At 24.2% G+C, this 15,824-nt stretch overlaps 2 protein-coding genes across 2 annotated transcripts; one reads left to right on the top strand and one right to left on the bottom strand.

Annotated features, from left to right (window-relative positions):
• Positions 1-2,220: 2,220 nt before the first annotated feature.
• LOC128966197 (ribonuclease Z, mitochondrial-like) lies at positions 2,221-9,784 on the bottom strand. Its single transcript, XM_054313029.1, has 4 exons — positions 9,537-9,784; positions 4,762-4,980; positions 2,788-4,686; positions 2,221-2,332 (listed from the first exon to the last, which is right to left on the bottom strand). The coding sequence occupies exons 1-4, from the start codon at positions 9,782-9,784 to the stop codon at positions 2,221-2,223; spliced, it is 2,478 nt and encodes an 825-aa protein (XP_054169004.1).
• Positions 9,785-10,849: 1,065 nt separating this feature from the next.
• LOC128966194 (uncharacterized) lies at positions 10,850-14,900 on the top strand. Its single transcript, XM_054313028.1, has 4 exons — positions 10,850-11,600; positions 12,243-12,780; positions 12,844-13,095; positions 14,801-14,900. The coding sequence occupies exons 1-4, from the start codon at positions 10,865-10,867 to the stop codon at positions 14,898-14,900; spliced, it is 1,626 nt and encodes a 541-aa protein (XP_054169003.1). The 5' UTR covers positions 10,850-10,864.
• The last annotated feature ends 924 nt before the right edge of the window (positions 14,901-15,824 follow it).

Genomic DNA, 15,824 nt, shown 5'->3' with positions numbered 1-15,824 from the left:
TTAATAATTTTAAAATCATATTGTTTAATAAACTAATTGAGAAACCAAAAAATACACCAAGTATAGCTGCAATTTGAATTAAATAATCTATAAATGTAATTTTTGGCAATTTTTCTACAATAATATCAGGAATATTTGATTTTTTAATCGAAACTAAATAAATATTACTTAATTTATCAATTAATTTATTTTCATAATGAATATTATAATATGTTTCTAAACAATCGACAACAGATTTACTCTTTTTAAAACATTTTTTGTTTAACAAACTATTGTTGTTGTTGTTTGTTGTAACAAATTTAAGATGAGCATGCGAATTTGACTTTTTACCAAGTGGATTCCATAAAAAATGTCCTGGATATTTATTAGTTTGATTAACAAATCTATCTATAAAACTTTCATCTTGACATTGTTGATTAGTTAGTTTACTTGAACAAAACCAACCATGATCATTTAATTTTTTATAGGAAATAGTTTTTAAATCATAGCTTAAAATGTGTTTAAAATTATAATTGTTTGTTAGCAAAATACTAATCGATCCTTTTTGGATACTTTTATAAACTTGGTTTGTAAGTGAATGTATTGTTATTGACAATAATTTGTTATATAATTTTATATTATTAATAATTGAAAATTTATAAACAATTTCTGATAAAATAGTAGTCAATATTTCGATATTATTCATAGAATTCGGTTGCAATGTATAGCACACATCAAAATAATTAATTGATTTAATAATAGTTACATAACTTTTTAAACAATTCACATAATTTATATCATAATTCGTAATATTAATTATTTTGCATTTAATAATTTTATCCAATGAACCAATTAGATTAAATTGTTCGCTTAACGTAAAATCATTATTGAATTTATTCAAATCAAATATTTTCTCATTTGTTTTAGTATTATTATTAGTATAATTATCATAAACATTTTGGTTAATCATTGTAGATTTATCCATACATATTGTAGCACCGGGTAATTCAGGGTTTGTTTTTGTTATGGTATCATCCAATGTTTCACCTTGATAATATTGATTAGTAATAATGTAGAATTGTAGTGAAAATAAAACAAAATTTATAAAAAAAGAATAACTTAAAATTTTAAAAAACATTTTTTAAGTTAAAATTAATTTTGATATGATATTAATAAATATTTTATAACTATTTAATGCAAATATTCGAATACTATTTATTATTTTGAATTTTTGCATTAGTTTAATAAAATATATTTATGATATAAATGTATTAAATGTAAATACATCTAAATAAATATTTATAAATAATATAATATTTTTTTATTTAAATAATAGGACAAACATATGAATGTCAATCTGAATCAATTATTGACTAAATAAATGCTTATTATTTAAGTAAAACATTTATTATTATGAATTTTATTGAAAACATTTTTAAATAGATTGTATATTATTATTTGTTAAAATGTCAAAATATAATATAAAAAATTAATAAAACTCTATATATAATAATTATGTAGTGTAAAAATATTGTAAATTTGTATATATATATACAGTAGAAGGATTTCACATATAGGTGCGAACTTTTTATCTGCATATTGTATTAAAAGTAAAGCTAACACAGAAAAAAAATTTGGAGACTAATGATATGGACACATGACTAAATCACATGACTAATATTTAATAAGATAAAAGTATATTATATTAGGTTTCTATTAAAATAATATACTTATTAATGTATCTAGAATAAKTTATAAAACAACAAGTTATAAGTGCACCAATAGTAATTAATTATTCAAGCAATTAAAAAAATCAACAATAAATATCGTCATTAAAATTTTTATAGTCATACAAATTTTTTTTAGTGTAAATTATTAATAGAAGTAAATTATCCAAACTGTCTAAAGAATTATAGGACAATCCGTTCTCTGTATATATATATATATATATAATTAATATATTTATAAAAATTAATTATTGCTTTTTATGATTATTATTATCATTTTATTTATAATTATTTGTTGTATTTTTTTAGTATTGATTGAAATGAAATCTTTTAATAAGTTTTTTTTAACAATAAGTTTTTTATTAACACTATTTATTAGTGACTCGTAAACTAATATATTATTAGTAATAACTAATAATTATCTATTTTTTGTACGTATTCTCTCTCTCTCTCTCTCTCTCTCTCTCTCTATCTATCTATCTATCTATCTATCTATCTATCACAGTGTCATACGTCAGGTGTGGGAAGTCCTAAATATATGGCACCCGAAGTCATAAGTGGTCGCAAATATGACACCAAAGCTGATGTCTATACTATTAGTGTTATTATTGAAGAGTTGTTCGATACTAATGTCAATGAGTTTGTATTAAAATTATATTTTAGTTACTTTTTATAAATATATTTCAATACTTTTCTGTTTAGTTCACGCGATAAATATATATCATATGAATGGAGTGACAAATATTGTAATTTATTGAATGTTATTAAACATACGATGCAACCGGTCTATGATGACAGACCTACCTGTGCTCAGATCATTCAACAGTACAATGAATGGCATATAACAAAGTTTTACAAATTATGACAAATCAAAAGAAATAAAACTGAGTATAAAAACATGGATTCAGAGCCAGAATTGTATAATAAATAATATAATAACATAATCTAAGAAACAAATAAAATAAAAAAACATTAATAACTATTAAAAACATATGATTTGATTTTATTGATAATTTTATATCTTCTATGATATATCTCCGATCTGTCCATCATTTTTGATAAATGCGATGAATAGAGACACCGAAGTGTAGGCAATAGTATTGGCAATCGATTCAATTGATTTAACGATACTCTCATAAAATCATAGGCAATACCAAGTCGTCCATTATTGTCGTCGAACACATTGTCGGGAATTAACGGCATTTTACCGAAACGGGCGCTAAAATGTGTCAAAATAGTAAACTTTGCAGACATTCTTCGACCGACATCGATGGCCTCCGATACGGTTGAGTGACACTGTTTTCTGGCCAACAGTGCCAACGAGTCGTCCTGAGTGGCTTCGTGTATGAGTAGATCACATCCCTGTCCTCTGTCGATAAGCTGATCGGTTGGTTCGGCGTCACCGGAATAGACAATTCGTTTATTGCCATCAATGGTCTCTAGTAGGACACCAAACGAATCCAAACAGTGAACAACTGGAATCGCTTCCAATCGATTGAGTCTTAAATCAGACAAAACACTTGTAATATCTTTGTCGCAGAGTTCAGTTGTCGCGTAACAAACATATTGATGGCTAATATCTTCAAACTCTCGATTATATTGATTTAGCCAATCGTTAACCATCGGCGGTATAAATATAGTCAACGGTTTGTTTGTATATTTATACGAGTCTTTGATTAGTTGAATGAGTCCCATGTGATGGTCAGTATGAATATGGCTAACAAATATGGCTTTTAATTTCTGGTAAAAATAATTGTTAATATAATTTGAACCATAGAAGCGATACAACTGACCGCTAGTGTCTTCACCGCAATCCAAAAGTATTGACGACTCATCGGTAATATTGACTAAAATTGCAGAAACATTACGATTAAGCAACGGTTGTGCAGAACTTGTTCCCAAAAATACTATTTCTGGATATTGTTTATCTTCGGAAACATTACTATTTGATTGACTTTCAAGTAGTTGTTGTTTGGCTTTTAAATCCGATATACTTTCGGCTAAACCTTGTCTTTCATTTTTCAGATGATCTAACAGTGCGTCTTCGCGTATAAACTTCATACTGACTAACTCGAGTCCATCAAAACTGACGCCTCTTTGTCCGAGAGGTCGGAACACATATTGTAGTCCTGTTTGACAGGAAATCAGGTTTTCGTTAATATTATTATTATATAAATTAATTACACTTTTATTGTAATCAATATTTTCTTTAATTAAGGGAAAAATTTTCTCATCCAATGAATTCAATTGCGATTGAGTTCTGTGTAATGAAATTAAACCAAAACTTGGATTCATTTCGTTTAGTATCAGATGTTTGGTTTCGGATCTAAACAGTGATATCAATGACTGATATTCATGTGATTTCATTAAAAAATCAGTAGTCATATGAACAACACATTCAATTGAATCGTAAGTTTCATTTAAATTCAATAAAAATTTGTCGTTCAATAAAATACTATTCAATACTTCAAGTGATTGACACTCAAGAATCACAAACGATTGTTCCGGCACTTCGGCTGTCATCACATCAGATGGTCGGACAGTCAAACCGTTGTCCAATTCGAGAGTTTCGCCTGATTTGAGTTTCGGTAATAAATTTCTGGGGATTTTCAAATGAAAACACTTGTCCAGCAATAGTTGTCCCGCTTTTCGGTTGACTTTACAAAAGTAGACAACTGTGCGATCAGTATTACGGTCGCCGATGTTGACAACTATTGGCCTAATTTCGACATAACTATCGGTAAATATCGTGTCTGTTGTCGGATCCGATTGATAGTAGTCGACAGCCGATAGCTGACAGTTGTCTAATTTGACGTCAAAATAACGGATCAAATCCAACAGTTTTTGGCTGTCATTGGTATGAATTGTGAATCTCTTGATTCCGGAGTCTATTTGTGTCAATAGTAGACCAGAAATACCGGATATGTTGTGCCAGGAATTACTTGTGAGGAATAGGTTCTGACATTTCACGGCTTTTATACTATTGAAGAGATCATTGAAGAAAAAAAAGATTATCAATGGATCAGCTCTTAAGCAACAATTAAAATATAAATACCGGTATTGAGGAAGAAATCGTTGCAATCCTTGGCCACAATTAAACAGATAGAGTCGGTCATCACTGGCCAGACATACTGAACAGGGATTACCAGCGGATCCGTTACCCAACACAAGCAGTGCCGATACCGCCGATGCAGATGTAGTGGTAGTAGTGTTGTTATCACCCGATTTGGTCCATAATTGTCGGTAATTGACTGCAGTCTTCAGCTTCAGTCCTCTCAATAGACAATAATATAAATTGATTTTCATTTGAGATTTTAGTCAAAAGTTTTCATCGCATTTATTGAACACATATTTTGTGACAACATTTGCATTAAAAATAAATGTTTTATTTTTTTTGTTAATATAATTATAATAACAATAAAAAACCTAAAATTCTATTGAATTTCAAAATTTAAATGTTTTTGAATATAAACCAGTTAAGAATGCTAGAAAGCATTTTCAGAAAAAAACTTGAATAGCATTGAAAACCATTATTTTGTATAATTATAGAGGCTATATAGTAACATAAAAATTTAAAAACGGTAAAAATTCAAATATACATAATATAAATATTGACATGTAGAGTATCAATTGACTCGGTATGACAAAATAAACAATTACTCATGTGTGGTATCAAATGATTTAGTATAACAAAATAATCATCTATAATTATACTTTTGCCGCTTATACTTATTCTTTGTTCCCGTAGATATCAAAATTTTTATACATATTTTTTATTCTTGTTTTTGATGCTTTATACAAATCTATAATTAAAAAAATTTCTAAAATTTTCTTATATTTTTCCCGCCATTTAAAAAAATTATGCTGATATATTATATCATATTTTTGATGCTCTTTACAATTCTAAACGTTAAAATTTTTACCTAATTTTTTTTACTTTGGCCGCCATTTTCTTTATGTTCCCGAAGAGATATCAAAATTTTAATGCATATTTTTTATGCTTGTTTTTGATGCTTTATTCAAATCTATACTTAAAAAAAATTATTAAAATTTTATTTACTTTGGCCGCCATTTTCTCTATGTTACCGAAGAGATCAAAATTCTGATGCAACTTTTCAATACATTATTAGTAGTCCTCTAACCGAATCTGAAGTCAGAATTTCAAAATTCGCAAAAAAATGCTACAGACAGACAGACAGACTCAAAAAGCCATTATAGATTTCAGTAAACAAAACTTTTCAAGTTTTTTTTGAAAACTTATGTTTTGAATGAATTGAATAAAATCTAAATGTTTTCACTGTATGTTTGGGTATAAACTGCTGACATCTCTGATATCTAAAAAATTATTTATTGTAAAAATGATTATATAATGTATTTTTTATGATAATTATTGTACAGTAAATTAAATTTATACATCTATTAGTTATACTTAAATTAAATTACTTATAAAACTTATAAATATTACAGATAAATAATAATATAATTTTAATAAAATTTATTACTAAAAAAAATTAACTAATTAATTATTATTATTATTATTATTATTATTTATATTACATTTACATATATTATTGTAATAGTTTTTAATTAATTAAGTTAAAATTTTTTAATATATTAATTATAATTTTCTTAAAAATAGTATAAATAAATTTATAAAATAATTTTAGTATATATATATATATTGATATAAAAATTAATTTTAATATAACAATTATTTTTTAGATTTATCAATTTATTATAGTGCAATAATAATAATAATAAATTGAATGTATTTCAGTATATCATAAATAATATCAAATATATTAGTAATAATAAGTGATAACAACTATAAACTAATAGTTACACTGATTAATACAACAATGGTATTAATATTTTAGATTAAATAAAAAGTATATATGAAACAATGAAAATATAATAAATTATTTTTACAATTAAATACTAACCACAAAATATATTTATAATTTAATACTTTTTTTAAAATTATAGTTTTTTAAATTCTATAGTATTTAATATTAAAATTATTAATTGTAGTTAAAATGGATAATAAATCAACAAAATTAATAAACAATGAAATAAATGATATAAATATAAAAACACAAGAATTATCACTAAATGATTGGATCGAAAAAATTGATAAGTTTTATGTGTTTGACGACAATTTAGGCGTTAATATGCTGTTTGTTACTACCGATGATCGGGTCTATGGATTGGGTGCTAATGTCTGGGGATCACTGGGTTTGGGACACAACCAGTGGGTGAGTGAACCACAAGAGATCAAAGAATTATCATATAAAAAATGTATTAAATTTATAAATGGATTGGAATTCATAGTTTGTTTGACTCGTGATAATTGTGTGTATAGTTGTGGTTTAGATAGATATGGACAGTTGGGTCAGGGATGTGATGATTATAATTATAAGAAACCAATGATTATACAAATCAATGACAACAATGATTTGATAAGTGATGTGAGTTGTGGTTTATATCACACATTAGTTTTAACGCATAATAATGAAGTGTATGGTTGGGGTCGCAATACATTCGGACAAATCGGTAGCCGAGACACCACTTGTGAATCAATTACTAAACCGGAAAAAATAAAATTTAATGAAAATTATTGTATAAAATCTGTTCACTGTTTTGATAACTCGTCGTTTATATTGACAAGTGATGGACAGGTGTTTAGTTGGGGTCAAAATAGTAGCAATCAATTGGGACTCAAAAGCAATAATCTGATGATATGTAGACCACAATTGATATGTAATCTATCGGGTATTACATCCATACAATCGGGTTCAGGAAATACATATTTCAGTAGTGATTATAAAAATAAAGTGTATATTTGTGGTGAATATTACAATGAAAATAATGTGATTGATATACAAATGACACCAAAATTATTGGGTAATTGTAATGAATTTAGTGATATTCAGTCAATTATATCATATAAATGGAATGTAAGATCATTTATGTGTTCAATGGATGATATGGTCTATAAATTGTTTAGAAACAACAAATATAATACAAAATATAATAATTATTTTGATTATTGTGTCGATAAATATCATATAACATATAAAACATATAAATCGAGTGAATTCACTGACAGTATAACCGAATTTATTGAATATACAATTAAAACAATTAAATCTAATTATAAAAGTTTAGATACTTTGAACAAAGGTATATTTTTCTTAACTTTTAATTAATATTTATAATATTAATTGAGTTTTATTTATAAATTTATAGAAACTGTTTATAACATATATTATAGATGTTATGATGAATTGCAAGCATTGGGTTCGGGAAGCTTTGGATCAGTTTATAAATGCAAATATAAATTGGATAATAATATATTTGCAATTAAAATAATTAAAATACCAGGTATTTATTTTAATAGTTTTATATATAAAAAACAAAAATATAATTATTATTATTTAATATATTTATAATAATAAAAAACAAAATTTATATTTTTTATATATATTATTTAAAATCAAACAGAAAATAGTTTAATAAATGAGATGTTTTTGAAAGAAATTGAAAGATTGACTAAAATAACGGCACAATATTTAGTTAATAACAACAAATTTTGGTTATACGATAATTGTATATATATTTCAATGGATTATTGCATAATGAGTCTGAAAGAGGCCATCAAATTGAAAGCAGAGGTATTTAACAGACAATCATCAGATGAACCCATGGATTGTATGGAGTATTACATTACGTGTGAAATACTATTAGAAGTATTAGAATGTGTCCGATATTTGCATGAATTGAATCCACCGGTCATTCATCGCGATCTCAAACCCGACAACATATTGATATCACACGACATCATAAACGGACGGTTCGTTAAGTTATGTGATTTGGGATTAATAACAGTTCACGAAATGGTATCACAGAGTCATACGTCAGGTGTGGGAAGTCCTAAATATATGGCACCCGAAGTCATAAGTGGTCGCAAATATGACACCAAAGCTGATGTCTATAGTATTAGTGTTATTATTGAAGAGTTGTTCGATACGGATGTCAATGAGTTTGTATTAAAATTATATTTTAATTATTTATAATAAAAATATTTCAATACTTTTATGTTTAGTTCACGCGATAAATATATATCACATGAATGGAGTGACAAATATTGTAAACTATTGGATATTATTCAACATACTATGCAACCGGTCTATGATGACAGACCTACCTGTGCTCAGATCATTCAACAGTACAATGAATGGGCTATCGATAGCACAGTTGTTACAACTAATCCAGAATTTAATGAAAAACTCCAACAAATCAAACACAAGGAATGGAAACTCCGTATAGAAAACATGGATTCAGAGCCAGAATTATGGCAATTGTTTTATACATATGTTTGCATTAAAACTAAATATTTTAATATAACTTTTTAGATACTGTATTAATAATCTTATATCGATATCTTATTACTTATTATTCATTGTATTCAATAAAAATGTATATAAATTAGTAAATATTGTTTAAAACATACGCTGTATATACTTTATTGCTATTTATTTTTTAAATATTTAATATTATTAAATTATTTATTAAATATTTTTAAATATCTGGTATATAAATATTTAAAATATTTTAAAGTTATTGTATGCTATTTAAAAAATATAATTTTTTTTTATTATTTAATATATTTATATCAAATTATTTATATGCAGTAAAACTATTAAAAATTTTATAATATATGATATATTTCTAATTAAATATTATGAAAGTTTGTACTATTTTCTCAAAAAATTCAAACTCAAGATTATCAATGGATCAGCTCTTAAGCAACAATTAAAATATAAATACCGGTATTGAGGAAGAAATCGTTGCAATCCTTGGCCACAATTAAACAGATAGAGTCGGTCATCACTGGACAGACATACTGAACAGGGATTACCAGCGGATCCGTTGCCCAACACATGCAGTGCCGATACCGCCGATGTAGTGGTTGAGGTGTTGTTGTTATCACCCGATTTGGTCCATAATTGTCGGTAATTGACAGCAGTTTTCGGCTTCAGTCCTCTCAATAGACAATAATATAAATTGATTTTCATTTGAGATTTTTAGTCAATAGTTTTCATCGCATTTATTGAACACATATTTTGTGACAACATTTGCATTAAAAATAAATGTTTTATTTATTTATTTTTTGTTAATTTAATTATAATAACAATAAAAAACATAAAATTCTATTGAATTCCAAAATTTAAATGTTTTATATAAAAAAAAACTTATGTTTTGAATGAATTGAATAAAATCTAAATGTTTTCACTGTATGTTTGGGTATAAACTGCTGACATCTCTGATATCTAAAAAAATTATTTATTGTAAAAATGATTATATAATGTATTTTTAATGATAATTACTGTACAGTAAATTAAATTTATACATCTATTAGTTATAATTAAATTAAATTACTTATAAAACTTATAAATATTACAGATAAATAATAATATAATTTTAATAAAATTTATTACTAAAAAAAATTAACTAATTAATTATTATTATTATTATTTATATTACATTTATATATATTATTGTAATAGTTTTTAATTAATTAAGTTAAAATTTTTTAATATATTAATTATTATTTTCTTAAAAATAGTATAAATAAATTTATAAAATAATTTTAGTATATATATATATTGATATAAAAATTAATTTTAATATAACAATTATTTTTTAGATTAATCAATTTATTATAGTGCAATAATAATAATAATAAATTGAATGTATTTCAGTATATCATAAATAATATCAAATATATTAGTAATAATAAGTGATAACAACTATTAACTAATAGTTACACTGATTAGTACAACAATGGTATTAATATTTTAGATTAAATATACAGTATATATGAAACAATGAAAATATAATAAATTATTTTTAAAATTAAATACTAATCACAAAATATATTTATAATTTAATACTTTTTTAAAATTATAGTTTTTTAAATTCTATAGTATTTAATATTAAAATTATTAATTGTAGTTAAAATGGATAATAAATCAACAAAATTAATAAACAATGAAATAAATGATATAAATATAAAAACACAAGAATTATCACCAAATGATTGGATCGAAAAAATTGATAAGTTTTATGTGTTTGACGACGAATTGGGGATTAATATGATGTTTGTTACCAAAGATGATGATCGGGTCTATGGATTGGGTGCTAATGTCAACGGATCACTGGGTTTGGGACACAACCAGTGGGTGAGTGAACCACAAGAGATAAAAGAGTTGTCACATAAAAAGTGTATTAATTTCATAAATGGATTGGAATTCATAGTTTATTTGACTCGTGATAATTGTGTGTATAGTTTTGGTTATGATAGATATGGACAGTTAGGTCAGGGATGTGATGATAATAAATTTAAGAAACCAATGATTATACAAATCAATGACAACAATGATTTGATAAGTGATATGAGTTGTGGTTCATATCACACATTAGTTTTAACCGATAATAATGAAGTGTATGGTTGGGGTCGCAATAATTTCGGGCAAATCGGAAGCCGAGACAACACTTGTGAATCAATTACTAAACCGGAAAAAATAAAATTTATTGACAATTATTGTATAAAATCTGTTCACTGTTTTGATAACTCGTCGTTTGCATTGACAAGTGATGGACAGGTGTTTAGTTGGGGTCAAAATCGTTGCAATCAATTGGGACTTAATTGCAATAATCATATGATATGTAGACCACAATTGATATGTAATCTATCGGGTATTACATCTATACAATCGGGTGCAGGAAAAACATATTTTAATAGTGATTTTAAAAATGATGTTTATATTTGTGGTGAATATTGTAATAAAAATAATGTAATTGATATACAAATGTCACCAAAATTATTGGGTAATTGTAAACAATTTAGTGATATTCAGTCAATTAAATCCTATAAATGGAATGAAAGATCATTTATGTGTTCAATGGATGATATGGTCTATCAATTGTTTAGAAACAACAAATTTAATACAAAATATAATAATTATTTTGATTATTGGGTTAATAAATATAATATAACATACAAAACATATAACTCGAGTGAATTCACTGACAGTATAACAGAATTTATTGAATATACTATTAAAACAATTAAATCTAATTATAAAAGTTTAGATACTTTGAACAAAGGTATATTTTTCTTAACTTTTAATTAATATTTATAATATTAATTGAGTTTTATTTATAAATTTATAGAAACTGTTTATAACGCATATTATAGATGTTATGATGAGTTGCAAGCATTGGGTTCGGGAAGCTTTGGATCGGTTTATAAATGCAAACATAAATTGGATAATAATATAATTGCAATTAAAATAATTAAAATACCAGGTATTTATTTTAATAGTTTTATATATAAAAAAAACAAAAATATAGTTATTATTATTTAATATATTTATAATAATAAAAAAAATAAAATTTATTTTTTATTTTTAATATTAATAATTCTTTTCTATGCTATTATTATCAATATATTATCTAAAAATCAAACAGAAAATAGTTTAATAAATGAGTTGTATTTGAAAGAAATTGAAAGATTGACTAAAATAACGGCACAATATTTAGTTAATAACAACACATATTGGTATTACGATAATTGTATATATATTGAAATGGATTATTGCATAATGAGTCTGAAAGAGGCCATCAAATTGAAAGCAAATGTATTTGACAGACAATCATCAGATGAACCCATGGATTGTATGGAGTATTACATTACGTGTGAAATACTATTAGAAGTGTTAGAATGTGTCCGATATTTGCATGAATTGAATCCACCGGTCATTCATCGCGATCTCAAACCCGACAACATATTGATAGCTAACGACATCATAAACGGACGGTTCGTTAAGTTATGTGATTTCGAATTAATAACAGTTCACGAAATGGTATCACAAAGTCATACGTCAGGTGTGGGAAGTCCTAAATATATGGCACCCGAAGTCATAAATGGTCGCAAATATGACACCAAAGCTATAGTCTATAGTATTAGTGTTATTATTGAAGAGTTGTTCGATACGGATGTCAATGAGTTTGTATTAAAATTATATTTTATTTAATTATAATTAAATTATTTTAATATTTTTATTTTTAGTTCACGCGATAAATATATATCATATGAATGGAGTGACAAATATTGTAAACTATTGAATGTTATTAAACATACGATGCAACCGGTCTATAATGACAGACCTACCTGTGCTCAGATCATTGAACAGTACAATGAATGGGCTATCGATAGCACAGTTGTTACAAATGATATCGAGTTTAATGAAAAACTACAACAAATCAAACACAAGGAATGGAAACTCCGTATAGAAAACATGGATTCAGAGCCAGAATTATGGCAATTGTTTTATACATTTGTTTGCATTAAAACTAAATATTTTAATATAACTTTTTAGATACTGTATTAATAATTACTTATTTTATAACTATATCTTATTACTTATTATACATTTTATTCAATAATAATTTATATAAATCAGAAAATATTGTTTAAAACATAAGCTGTATATACTTTGCAGACATTTATTTTCAACTCTTGTTTTACATAAATATCTGATATTTTAAACATACATTTTATTTTCAATTTTTCAATTAATAATTTGATTTATTTATTATTGAAATTATTTTTCAATGCACTTAATATTTCATTAACTGAAGATATTTTATTAATTTATACAATTAATTAAAAATAACTATAAGTTTATTAAGTTATAAATCATATATAAGTGAAATATATAATAATTAATTATTTATAGAAAATATTTTTAGAAAAATTAAATTATATAAAATAATCAGTTATTAATGTAATCATTAAAAATAGTTTAAACCCATAATTAAATAGTGTTTGTTGTTGTAAATTAGGATAAATAAAACTTTAATATAGATATATACAAGTGTTTAACTTTATTATCAATCAGTAAATTATTATTTTTAAAAATAAATGTTTCATTTAATTATCGTCGGTTTGTTTTAGATAACATCCAATCCTGATGTGCCATAACTGTCCCATAGCTTGGATCGACTCATCCAAGTGATAGACTCAACAGTCTGTCATAAGTGTAGTCGCGGGAGATTTAGATGAAGGTACAAGATACATTTTGTAATAACATTTGTATTAAAAATAAATGTTTTATTTATTTATTAATTTGTTGTTAATTTAATTATAATATCATTAAAAAACATAAAATTCTATTGAATTTCAAAATTTAAATGTTTTATATATAAAAAACTTATGTTTTGAATGAATTGAATATAATCTAAATGTTTTCACTGTGTGTTTGGGTATAAACTGCTGACATCTATGATATATAAAAATTATTTACTAAAATGATTATATTTATTTCATTTGTTTTATGATAATAATTATTATTGTAAAGTATATTTAATTATACATTTAGTCATACTTAAATTAAATTACTTATAATTTTTATAATATTACAAATAAATAAAAATATAATTAGATAGCTATATAAAATTTATTAATTAAAAAATATACTTATTAAATTTTTTAAATTATTTATATAATTTTTATTATATTAATTGTTATTTTTTAAAAATAGAGTAAATATATTTATAAAATAAATTAATTTATATTGATAATATTAATTTTAAAATAATAGTTATTTTTTAGATTTATCAATTTATTATAGTGCAATATTATTAAAATGTTAAATAAATTTAATGTATTTCAGTATATCATAAATAATATCAAATATATTAGTAATAATAAGTGATAACAACTATTAACTAATAGTTACACTGATTAGTACAAAATGGTATTAATATTTTAGTTTATATATATAACTATATATGAAACAATAAAAATATAATAAATTATTTTTACAATTAAATACTAATCAAAAAATATATTTATAATTTGATACTTTTTATTAAATTAGTTTTTTAAAATTCTATAGTATTTTATATTAAAATTATTAATTGTAGTTAAAAATGGGTAATAAATCAAAAAAATTAATAAACAATGAAATAAATGATGTAAATATAAAAATACAAAAATTATCACCAAATGATTGGATCAAAAGGGTTGATAAGTTTTATGTGTTTGACGACGAATTGGGGATTAATATGATGTTTGTTACTAAAGATGATGATCGGGTCTATGGATTGGGTGTTAATGTCTGATTATTAATAATAATAATAATAATAATAATAATAATAATAATAATAATAATAATAATAATAATAATAATAATAATAATAATAATAATAATAAATTGAATGTATTTCATTATATCATAAATAATATCAAATATATTAGTAATAATAACTTATTATTAATAAGTGATAACAACTATTAACTAATAGTTACTATGATTAGTACAACAATGGTATTAATATTTTAGTTTAAATATACAGTATATATAAAACAATGAAAATATAATAAATTATTTTTACAATTAAGTACTAATCAAAAAATATATTTATAATTTAATACTTTTTTTAAATTATAGTTTTTTAAATTCTATAGTATTTAATATTATAATTATTAATTGTAGTTAAAAATGGGTAATAAATCAACAAAATTAATAAACAATGAAATAAATGATATAAATATAAAAACAGAAGAATTATCACCAAATGATTGGATCGAAAAAATTGATAAGTTTTATGTGTTTGACAACAATTTAGGCGTTAATATGCTGTTTGTTACTACCGATGATCGGGTCTATGGATTGGGTGCTAATATCAGAGGATCACTGGGTTTGGGACACAACCAGTGGGTGAGTGAACCACAAGAGATCATAGAGTTGTCACATAAAAAGTGTATTAAATTCATAAACGGAATGTAATTCATAGTTTGTTTGACTCGTGATAATTGTGTATTTAATTGTGGTTTAGATAGAAATGGACAGTTGGGTCGGGGAAGTGATGATAAAAATTATAAGAAACCAATGATTATACAAATCAATGACAACAATGGTTTGATAAGTGATGTGAGTTGTGGTTCATATCATACATTAGTTTTAACGCATAATAATGAAGTGTATGGTTGGGGAAGCAATACATTCGGACAAATCGGTAGCCGAGATATCACTTGTGAATCAA

Source organism: Oppia nitens, unplaced genomic scaffold, assembly GCF_028296485.1.
Source record: "Oppia nitens isolate AA-2021 unplaced genomic scaffold, nextdenovo-longstitch-racon4-pilon3 scaffold19_pilon_pilon_pilon, whole genome shotgun sequence".
Lineage (NCBI taxonomy): Eukaryota > Metazoa > Arthropoda > Arachnida > Sarcoptiformes > Oppiidae > Oppia > Oppia nitens.
This window is presented reverse-complemented; position numbering and strand designations above follow the sequence as displayed.